The sequence below is a fragment of the Anser cygnoides genome, chromosome 26 (genome assembly GCF_040182565.1).
Source record: "Anser cygnoides isolate HZ-2024a breed goose chromosome 26, Taihu_goose_T2T_genome, whole genome shotgun sequence".
Taxonomy (NCBI): Eukaryota; Metazoa; Chordata; class Aves; order Anseriformes; family Anatidae; genus Anser; species Anser cygnoides.
In genome coordinates, this window is record NC_089898.1 from 5,180,056 (window position 1) to 5,191,391 (window position 11,336).

General features: G+C 60.4%; 1 protein-coding gene across 1 annotated transcript; it reads left to right on the forward strand.

Annotated features, from left to right (window-relative positions):
- The first annotated feature begins 1,603 nt into the window (after positions 1-1,603).
- Positions 1,604-2,971, forward strand: LOC136786959 (nascent polypeptide-associated complex subunit alpha, muscle-specific form-like). Its single transcript, XM_066983306.1, has one exon. The coding sequence runs from the start codon at positions 1,604-1,606 to the stop codon at positions 2,969-2,971; it is 1,368 nt and encodes a 455-aa protein (XP_066839407.1).
- Positions 2,972-11,336: the final 8,365 nt, after the last annotated feature.

Sequence of the window (11,336 nt, forward strand, 5' to 3'; positions counted from 1 at the left end):
ATTGGAAAGGAAAAGCATTGGGGTAGGGAAATCTCTCTTGGGATGGGAAATTATTGGGATGGGAAATCTTGAATGGGGTGGGTACGATTCGTTGCGGTAGGAAATAGTCGGAAAAGAAATGCAAGGGATGGGAAGTCTTTGGGATGAGATCTCATGGGATTAAGAAACGCTTCGTGCTGATGGGAAATAGTTTGCATGGGAATCTGTTGGGCTGTGAAACTGTCGGGATGGGAAATCGCCGGGAGGATGAAAAGTCTTGGGATGGAAAAGTCTTGGGATGGAAAATCCTTGGGAGGGGAAAGTGTTGGAGTGCGAAACCCCCCTGGGCCTGGCAAATGAGGACTGGGACGGGAAAGGCTCATGGGGATGGAAACTGATGGCGCTGGGAAGCCTGCTTGGGTAGAGAAACTGCAGTCCTCACCAAGATGGCGGTGAGGGGCTGGTCAGCCGTTGGGGCGGAGCCCCCGTTGCCCGGGTTCCCCAACGAACCGCCCCACTCTCCAGCGACCATGGCAGGTACAGCAGCGGGCTCCCGCTCCTCCCGGGGCTGCGGCCCTGCCGGCGAGCCCAGCGCCCGAGAGCTCAGCCCAGCGCCCTTTTTCCTCACAGAGAGATTCCCCAGACGGCTGCCGCCGGTGCCGCAGACGCCCAACTCCCCCTTCGTTGTCCCAGCTGAGCCGCCAACGGTGGCTGCCTGGCTGCTGCCCTCCTTCCCCGGAGCGATGGCGGTGCCCTTGCAGCCCCCCCAGGTACCCACCCTCTCCTACGCGCTGCCCCAGGCCACCGTCTGGCACGTGGTGCCGGAGGTCCAGGGGCAGGTGCTGCAGCTCCCACCCGTGGCGCAGCTGCCACCTGGGGGGCACATCCCACCCGAGGGGCACCACCTGCCTCTGGTGCAGCTCCCCCCTGTGGGGCATATCCTGCAGCCGGTGCAGCTCCCACCCGTGGGGCATAACCTGCAGGTGGTGCACCTCCCACCCGTGGGGCATAACCTGCAGCCGGTGCAGCTCCCCCCTGTGGGGCATAACCTGCAGGTGGTGCACCTCCCACCCGAGGAGCATATCCTGCAGCCGGTGCACCTCCCACCCGAGGGGCACCACCTGCAGCCGGTGCAGCTCCCCCCCGTGGGGCATATCCTGCAGGTGGTGCAGCTCCCCCCCGTGGGGCAGCTCCCCCACACCGCTCTTCCCTGTGCCCCTGTCTGCCAGTGCGGACAGCCCATGGTGACGGGGACACTGGTGCCCCACCATGCGCTGGGGCTGGGGCCCAGGGCCGTGCTCCACGGGGAGCCCCTGCACCCCGCAGGCACCTGCCTGTTGCAGGCCCCCGCCCACCGCAGGCCCCCGCCACCCCTCGTCCCGGGGCCTCGGCTCCGGGGGCAGGCGCTCCCCACGCCCCGCACCGTGACCAGCAGCCAGGGGCAGCTGCCGGAGCCCTGCGACCACGCCGTGGGGCTCAGCGAGGACCAGGGGCCCCCGCTGCCTGACCCCACTCCCCCCGAGCCTTTCCTGGCTCCATCGACCCGCAGCACCCAGACGGCGACGCCCGACGGTGAGTTTGGCGCTGGCACAGCCGCCCCGTTGTCGCCCCACACCCATGAGCCATGGGAAAGCTGACATCGCCCGTCTTGGGGGATTTTCTTGCTTCGTCCTCAGCGGCGACAGCCCCGCAGGTGCCTGAGGAGCCCCCGCAGCTGCCCGAGCTGGGCCCTGATGCCTTCGCCGAGGCCTTTCCAGAGCTGGCAGGGGACAGCCAGCTGCTGCAGCACCTGCAGGACCAGCTCCTGGCCGACCTGGACATCCCCGGCACGGAGGAGCTGTTCAGCTGGCTCGAGGCCGTGGAGCCCCAGGACGCCTTCCCCGATTCGCCCAGCAGTCCTGCCCTCAGCCGCCTCCTCTCCCAGCTGCCCGACCTCTCCGAGGACATCGAGGAGCCGAGCACGCAGGGACTGGAAGCCACAGGAGCCCTCGGTGAGGTACCCTCAACCCCTGGGGTGTACCCCAAGAAGGTTGGGGGTGGGCTGTTGGTGCAGTCCCCTATTGTGCTGGCATTGAGCCCCCCGCTCAGCCCTGCAGCCAGTCCCCTGCCCGGTGCCCTTAGTAGACCCCTACCCAGTCCACCCCTGAGTCCCCCCAGGAGGTCCCCTGACACCCAGGTCCTCAGTTCCCCTAGTAGACCCCTGCCCAAACCCCCCCTGAGTCCCCCCAAGAGGTCCCCTGACACCCAAGTCCTCAGTGAGCAGAGGACACCCCTGCCCACATGCCCCCTGGGTCCCCTCAAGAGCCCCCTGGCTGCCCCTGTGTCCACCGGCACCAAGCGGGGGGCCAAGCGCCGCGCGCCCACCAGCACCCCCAGGACAGCGGAGAGCTCCCAGCCCAAGAGGCCAGCAACGGAGAAACCCCCTGGCAAGGACAGGAAGATGCTGCTGGGCCAGGGTGTCCAAGGCCCCGAGACGCCTTGCCAGGGACGCCGTGCCAGGGACGCCAGGATGTCCAAGGCCCCAGGACGCCGTGGCAGCAGCAGGAAAGACGGCAGCGGCAGGCAGCAGCCAGCGACCAACAACAGCCGGGCGCCCAGCAAGAGAGCCCGAAGCCCGGGGGCTGCTGGGGGGCAAGGAGCAGCGTCGCCGCCTCCCCGCAGAGCGCGGCTGCTGCCGGAGACTCCGAGCGCGGAGCCCGGTGCCGTGCGGCCCCAGGACAGCCTCTGTCCCCAAGGCGTCAGGGCCAAGACGCTGCAGCGCCAGCGCCGGGGCACAAAGACCCCCAGCGAGACTTTGCAGCCGCTGGGGGCCAGGGCGAAAGCGCTGGGGCCAGGGCGCCAGCTGCCCTGCGTGCAGCCGCAGCCCACCTCCAGCAGCCCCAGCACGATGCCCAGCGCCGCGCAGACAGTGCCAGCTGTGCCCGCTGCCCCCCAATCCCCAGCTGGCGGCAAAGAGAAGGTGGTGCCGGCACCACCAGGCAGCACGGCGTGAACAGGGGACGCTGCCCTAGAGCAGGCGCCCAGAGCGCTGTGCCTGCCAGCCGCGGGGGGCCAAGCGCAGCGGGGGGCTCTGCCCACACAGCCGCGCATGCTGCAGCCCCTGGCACGGCCCCGCGTGGACTACGTGCCCTGCGTGGGGCCCTGGGCAGGCGGTGACGCGGCGCCCACGCCGCTGGAGGAGCAGGAGGAGCCGGTGCCCATCACGCTGCAGCAGCGTCCCGAGCGGGAGCGCCTGAAGCAGCTGGCCCAGGAGGAGCGGCAGCGGGCGGCCCACCAGATGAAGATCGGCCCTGTGCAATTCTTCGCGCAGCGGCAGAAAGACGGGGCCATAGCCAAGTATGCCGGCTACCCGTGACCCTGCGCTCCTCGACGGCCCCTGCAGCACCCAGTGGCGCTGAGCTCAGCACGCAGGCACAGAGACCTCTGCAGGCACCTGCTCCAGCTTGAGCCGCACTCTTCAGCCCTTTCCCCTCTCGCTTGCCCTTACCCTTCTTTAGTGCTGTAGCTAGTCAGTGTTTCTCACTGTCAGGGATGGGCAACGGGGGGGGATGGGAGATGGGGGGGTCACGAATGAGTGTTGGGAGTGTTGCGATGGAAGCTGTTGGGATGGGCAATACCTGGCATGGGCAAGTTTGGGCATGGGAACTGCTTGTTGGGACACAAAATGGCAGGGATTGAAAGCTTATTTCTTCCTTTCTGGTCCTTTCTCTGCTTTATAGCCTTTTTTCTTAAATTCCTCTAGTGTAGGTGTTCACTCAGCAACGCCTCTGCCTGCAGTTGTTCTGGCAGTGGGATGCCGAGGGGATTTAATGCAGCCCGCTCCCGCTGCCCATGCTCAGTCCGTGAATGGATGTGGGCATGGCCAGCACGGACGGGAGAAAAATGGATGGGATGGATGGATGGATGGATGGATGGATGGATGGATGGATGGATGGATGGGAGTTGGGAACTGAGCCTTGGGATCAGCAATGGGAGGTTGCTGGGATAGGAAATGATCAGTGGGATGGGAAGTCATGACGGTGATGGGGATTCATTAGTGTGAAATGATGGGAAATTGCTAGGTGATTTTGTGATATTGTGATCATGGTGGATTTTTGGTGATATTTTGTGATGTTGTGATCATGGTGGTGATAGGAGAGCATTAGGCTGGGAAAAAATTGTTTACATTAATAAATTTTATTGATTGTCTTTTTAATGTATTGTATGATTTGTATTATTATTTTCTATTCCTTTATTATTAAACTCTTTATCAATGCCTATGAGCTTTTATTTTCCTTCCGATTCTCTGCACGTTCACTCAGGATGGGGGGACGTGAGCGAACAGATGTGTGGTGCTGAGCGGCCTGCCGGGTTACACCACAACAGACTTTTTGGCAGCCAAGCTGGGGCACAAAGGGTTGAGCTAACGTCACATCTGACCGGAATGTTTTAAAAGAGTGTTTCTTATAAGCTTTCTCTGAGATTGATAGTTGCTGGTCACAATGTTGATTTTTTCCTTTCTAGTGTTGTTTTTCTGTGCTTTTTAGGTGCTTTTTCTTAATCCCTTTCTTGTTGTTTATGATCCCTGGGGGCTGGCCTATGTTTGCTGATGCTTTTGCCCACTTGCAGGTAGCACGTGCTCCTCTTGCACCGACGGTGAACTTAACCCAGTATTTGTCCCCGAATGACAACCTCTGTGGTTAGACAAGGAGTTAAAAATTCCAGCCAGCGATCAGCCCTGAGGCAGGATGGCTACAGGTGGCAAGGGCTGGGGGGGGATGTGGGCCGGGTTTTATCACGATTGCCACCTCCGATGGCTTTGGAATTCAGCCCTGAACAAATGTGGTATCCTACGGCGCTGCTAAAAGGTTTTAGAAAGGTGTGCCCCGATGCTGGCAGTGCCAGAGATTTACAGCTCGCCAAGTTGTCCGAGAAAAGTTTGGATTTGTTACCCGATGCGCAAGAAGCCAATCCAGACACCAGGTCGAGACACAGTTTTCTTTCAGAACTGCGCGAGTCTGGGTACCAGGTGGTTTCCCACAAAGCCAGCACATGGAAAGATTTTCCACGCCACGCTTGATACAATCTTTTATCACTACATTTCCATGCTAGTACAATCCCCTAACTTCTCACAGGTTCCAGAATTAGCCTACGGCTGACATGACAAAATGATTCTGCGCATCCTCAGAGGGGAAGGGTCTCCTGTTGGGCTGGGGTCTCTCACTCTAGGGCTGTGATTTTTTGCATTAGAATGAGCGTACTTCGTATTAGAATAGCTTTCCATTGTTTTCCAGTGGTTTCCAACAAATGGATTAGTATCAAACTCCAGTGCACGTGTGTAGGATTTTTCCTTACAAAAGGGTCTTCTCGAGTAAATAGATTCCTAGTTATTCATCCTTTAGATAGCTTCAACTCCAGGGTCATCTTTGCCCTTGCCTGAAAATACCCATTTGGTATCTGTTCTCATGAAACAAAGTTAACGAAAAACAAACAAACAAACAAAAACAAAACCCAGTTCCTAGCACCAGCGGCTTGTTTGCTGGGTCTGCTCTATGTGTTTTGAAGACTATTCAGTACAATTCAGCACCTTCAAGAGAAATTGTGTGGGTCTATGAAAATGCGTCTTGATCTGATGCAAGCCTGTGACGCACCCTGAAGGCCCTCCAAGCCCTGGGATGGGCTCTGAGGCCCTTCCGAGCCCTGGGATGTTACCCGCAGCCACTCCAACCCCTTTGACGGGCCCTGCGGCCTCTCCAGCCCCGCTGACAGGCCCTGCAGCCACTCCAACCCTCTGACGGACCCTACAGCTGGCTCCGGGGACTGCCCTGTGGCATTCCCAGTCACCGATACACACAAGATGAAAGAATGGATGCACAAGTCATCTCGTTTAGTAAGGGAAGAAAGTCCTACTGAGAAGGGGAAGGAGCAATAGGAAGGCGAAGCAGACTACCCCAGTGGAGGGCCGTCCTAGGGAACAGCAGGCTGAAGACCACCATCTAAAAGCAGCAGTAACCAGGTGATCCCGATCTCTGGGTGAGCTGTGAGACATGCGGAAAGATTTCAGCTGTCCTCCAGGCGAGCACATTGTCACCTTGCTGCTGCCATGCTGGGATAACGGCTCCGGTGTCCGGGCTGTGTCTGTGCTGTGCCTGTGCTCTGTGCTGGGCCTGTGCTCTCTGTGCTCTGTCCGGGCTGTGTCCGGGCTGTGTCTGGGCTGTGTCTGGGCTCTGTCCGTGCTCTGTCTGGGCTCTGTCCGTGCTCTGTCTGGTCTCCATCTGCGCTGTGTCTGTGCTCTCTGTGCTGTGTCTGTGCTGTGCCTGTGCTCTGTGCTGGGCCTGTGCTCTCTGTGCTGTGTCTGTGCTGTGTCTGTGCTCTGTCCGTGCTCTGTCCGGGCTGTGTCTGGGCTGTGTCTGGGCTGTGTCTCAGCTGTGTCTGGGCTCTGTCCGTGCTGTGTCTGGGCTCTGTGCTGTGTGTGTGCTCTCTCTGCTCTGTCTGTGCTCCGTCTGTGCTGTGCCTGTGCTGTGTCTGGGCTCTGGCTGGGCTCTGTCCGTGCTGTGTCTGGGCTCTGGCTGGGCTGTGTCTGTGCTCTCTGTGCTGTGTACGTGCTCTGGCTGGGCTGTGTCTGGGCTGTGCTCTGTGGTCTGTCTGTATTGGCCTCCTTTCTCCCCAGTTCTTCTCAGAGCCTGTCTTCAGATGAACAGTCTCAGTCCTTTGTCAGCCATCCCGAGACAAGCCACCACCCCCGACGGGACCGCTGAAATCAGAGGGTGCACCTTCCTGTCTGTGGTAGCAAGAACTCTCTGGTAGGCAACAAGATCCGGGACGAGCCCCTAAACCCTGAGAAAAATCTCAATAATTTTCTTCAGACAGGATCTTCTGTGGAGCTTTTTTATTCGCGATTGCAATGGCGGGCATCCTGCAAGCAGGAGCGCGCAGTAAAAGTTTATCATAACCGTGTATTCCCTATTACCCGACACCTGATTTCTCCCGTTTCTTCATTGGCTGAGTACTACGGGTTCACAGCCTACTCGACGCACTACTATACCATATACGTACAATTTTATTTGACCAACCGTTAATTTCTCCTTAACCTTTTATTTTTTCCTTCTTCTCTTGTGACTAGAGGGCCCGTGATCTTTGCTTTTACTGATCTCGCACTGCTCATCCTGTTTTTCTTAGCTATCCTCGTTATTTTGGGACAGTGGGACCTTCCCCTTATCTGCTTAACGGATTCCCCACTGCTATGCCACACAATGCCACTTTTGCATATGCAAGGTTAGTGGATTTTTCCACTGCAAAAACACCTTCTATTGCAAAAACACAACTTTGTTTCTCACAAGGAGAAAAAACAACACGCCTAAAGTCGAAGCCACATACTAGAAAGAGAGGAGGATGCGCAGCACGGGAAGCTTCCCACAGAAAGGAGCTGCATTTGGGGTAAAAATCTGTCCCTTTTTATGTCATTGAGACATACGAGGGCGTAGGACACCAGCACTTTAGGTAACCAGGAGATGCTGTGCGTTTCGATCCGTCCCCCTGAGACAGCCACTAGGTGACGATGTTTCCAATTTTCTTTCAAGAAACCTTGCTTTCTCAGGCCCAGGTGTCCAGCTGCACATCGAGGACGTCCCTGGCTCCCAGGTGCAGTTCCCAGGCCGAAGGCCGAGCTCCCATCCGAACCCCCGGCCCGGCAGACATTGCTCCTGGCGTTGCGCAGCAGCCATTTCATGTCAGCCTTTGCTCATGGCAGTCAGCTTAGCGCCGTCAGTGCTGCCATCGGGGTGCCCAAGAGCCGTGTGAGGTCAGCAGAGAGTCACTGTCAGCCTTTGACCTCACAAAGGTGGGTGGCCATAAGTGCCCTGAGCGTCCAGCTCGCATGGAGTACTGCTGGTGGCACTCAAGGCATGGAGGTCTGCATGGTGCAATGGGAGACGCCGATGTCCTGCTGGTATTTTCACTGCCACAGTAGTGCCTCTTATAATGCTACTGTTAATTAGTGCTCTATCCTTCCGATCTTTTACTAAGGTAGCTAGAGAGAAGTGCAGACACCTGTTTATTTCCTGGTAATACCTGCAAGAACCATCTATCTACATCTTCGCCAGATTCATCATAGCGCTCTTGGTACCGGTGATCTGTGTTGCTCTGGAATAAAGTGCAATCGTTAGCACGCCAAGTGTCCATGCCCTTGAATCTACCAGAATCGTACAAATCCCTGTTGTGATCTCTCTCTAGCTGTGGGCTGGCTAAGCTGTCTTTTGGATGGTGAAAATGAGAAATCGTGGGGATGGGAAATGATGAGTGGGATGAGAAATGATTGCTGGGATGGGAAGACTTCCTTGGGCTGGAAAGCCATGGGGCTAGGAAATGAAAGAGATGGGAAATCTTCCTTGGGATGGGAAAGCTTCCTTGGGAAGGAAAAGCATTGGGATGAGATACCTTCCTTGGGGAGGAAGTCATCCTTAAGGAAAGGCATTGGGATGGGAAATCTTCCTTGGGGAGGAAATCATTGGAAAGGAAAAGCATTGGGGTAGGGAAATCTCTCTTGGGATGGGAAATTATTGGGATGGGAAATCTTGAATGGGGTGGGTACGATTCGTTGCGGTAGGAAATAGTTGGAAAAGAAATGCAAGGGATGGGAAGTCTTTGGGATGAGATCTCATGGGATTAAGAAACGCTTCGTGCTGATGGGAAATAGTTTGCATGGGAATCTGTTGGGCTGTGAAACTGTCGGGATGGGAAATCGCCGGGAGGATGAAAAGTCTTGGGATGGAAAAGTCTTGGGATGGAAAATCCTTGGGAGGGGAAAGTGTTGGAGTGCGAAACCCCCCTGGGCCTGGCAAATGAGGACTGGGACGGGAAAGGCTCATGGGGATGGAAACTGATGGCGCTGGGAAGCCTGCTTGGGTAGAGAAACTGCAGTCCTCACCAAGATGGCGGTGAGGGGCTGGTCAGCCGTTGGGGCGGAGCCCCCGTTGCCCGGGTTCCCCAACGAACCGCCCCACTCTCCAGCGACCATGGCAGGTACAGCAGCGGGCTCCCGCTCCTCCCGGGGCTGCGGCCCTGCCGGCGAGCCCAGCGCCCGAGAGCTCAGCCCAGCGCCCTTTTTCCTCACAGAGAGATTCCCCAGACGGCTGCCGCCGGTGCCGCAGACGCCCAACTCCCCCTTCGTTGTCCCAGCTGAGCCGCCAACGGTGGCTGCCTGGCTGCTGCCCTCCTTCCCCGGAGCGATGGCGGTGCCCTTGCAGCCCCCCCAGGTACCCACCCTCTCCTACGCGCTGCCCCAGGCCACCGTCTGGCACGTGGTGCCGGAGGTCCAGGGGCAGGTGCTGCAGCTCCCACCCGTGGCGCAGCTGCCACCTGGGGGGCACCTCCCACCCGAGGGGCACCACCTGCAGCTGGTGCAGCTCCCCCCTGTGGGGCATATCCTGCAGCCGGTGCAGCTCCCCCCCGTGGGGCATAACCTGCAGGTGGTGCACCTCCCACCCGAGGAGCATATCCTGCAGCCGGTGCACCTCCCACCCGAGGGGCACCACCTGCAGCCGGTGCAGCTCCCCCCCGTGGGGCATAACCTGCAGGTGGTGCAGCTCCCCCCCGTGGGGCAGCTCCCCCACACCGCTCTTCCCTGTGCCCCTGTCTGCCAGTGCGGACAGCCCATGGTGACGGGGACACTGGTGCCCCACCATGCGCTGGGGCTGGGGCCCAGGGCCGTGCTCCACGGGGAGCCCCTGCACCCCGCAGGCACCTGCCTGTTGCAGGCCCCCGCCCACCGCAGGCCCCCGCCACCCCTCGTCCCGGGGCCTCGGCTCCGGGGGCAGGCGCTCCCCACGCCCCGCACCGTGACCAGCAGCCAGGGGCAGCTGCCGGAGCCCTGCGACCACGCCGTGGGGCTCAGCGAGGACCAGGGGCCCCCGCTGCCTGACCCCACTCCCCCCGAGCCTTTCCTGGCTCCATCGACCCGCAGCACCCAGACGGCGACGCCCGACGGTGAGTTTGGCGCTGGCACAGCCGCCCCGTTGTCGCCCCACACCCATGAGCCATGGGAAAGCTGACATCGCCCGTCTTGGGGGATTTTCTTGCTTCGTCCTCAGCGGCGACAGCCCCGCAGGTGCCTGAGGAGCCCCCGCAGCTGCCCGAGCTGGGCCCTGATGCCTTCGCCGAGGCCTTTCCAGAGCTGGCAGGGGACAGCCAGCTGCTGCAGCACCTGCAGGACCAGCTCCTGGCCGACCTGGACATCCCCGGCACGGAGGAGCTGTTCAGCTGGCTCGAGGCCGTGGAGCCCCAGGACGCCTTCCCCGATTCGCCCAGCAGTCCTGCCCTCAGCCGCCTCCTCTCCCAGCTGCCCGACCTCTCCGAGGACATCGAGGAGCCGAGCACGCAGGGACTGGAAGCCACAGGAGCCCTCGGTGAGGTACCCTCAACCCCTGGGGTGTACCCCGAGAAGGTTGGGGGTGGGCTGTTGGTGCAGTCCCCTATTGTGCTGGCATTGAGCCCCCCGCTCAGCCCTGCAGCCAGTCCCCTGCCCGGTGCCCTTAGTAGACCCCTACCCAGTCCACCCCTGAGTCCCCCCAGGAGGTCCCCTGACACCCAGGTCCTCAGTTCCCCTAGTAGACCCCTGCCCAACCCCCCCTGAGTCCCCCCAAGAGGTCCCCTGACACCCAAGTCCTCAGTGAGCAGAGGACACCCCTGCCCACATGCCCCCTGGGTCCCCTCAAGAGCCCCCTGGCTGCCCCTGTGTCCACCGGCACCAAGCGGGGGGCCAAGCGCCGCGCGCCCACCAGCACCCCCAGGACAGCGGAGAGCTCCCAGCCCAAGAGGCCAGCAATGGAGAAACCCCCTGGCAAGGACAGGAAGATGCTGCTGGGCCAGGGTGTCCAAGGCCCCGAGACGCCTTGCCAGGGACGCCGTGCCAGGGACGCCAGGATGTCCAAGGCCCCAGGACGCCGTGGCAGCAGCAGGAAAGACGGCAGTGGCAGGCAGCAGCCAGCGACCAACAACAGCCGGGCGCCCAGCAAGAGAGCCCGAAGCCCGGGGGCTGCTGGGGGGCAAGGAGCAGCGTCGCCGCCTCCCCGCAGAGCGCGGCTGCTGCCGGAGACTCCGAGCGCGGAGCCCGGTGCCGTGCGGCCCCAGGACAGCCTCTGTCCCCAAGGCGTCAGGGCCAAGACGCTGCAGCGCCAGCGCCGGGACACAAAGACCCCCAGCGAGACTTTGCAGCCGCTGGGGGCCAGGGCGAAGGCGCTGGGGCCAGGGCGCCAGCTGCCCTGTGTGCAGCCGCAGCCCACCTCCAGCAGCCCCAGCACGATGCCCAGCGCCGCGCAGACAGTGCCAGCTGTGCCCGCTGCCCCCCAATCCCCAGCTGGCGGCAAAGAGAAGGTGGTGCC

What these genes read in the sequence shown, in the direction of transcription:
- LOC136786959 (XM_066983306.1), top strand. Translation starts at nt 1,604, where the DNA reads ATGGGAAAGCTGACATCGCCCGTCTTGGGGGATTTTCTTGCTTCGTCC.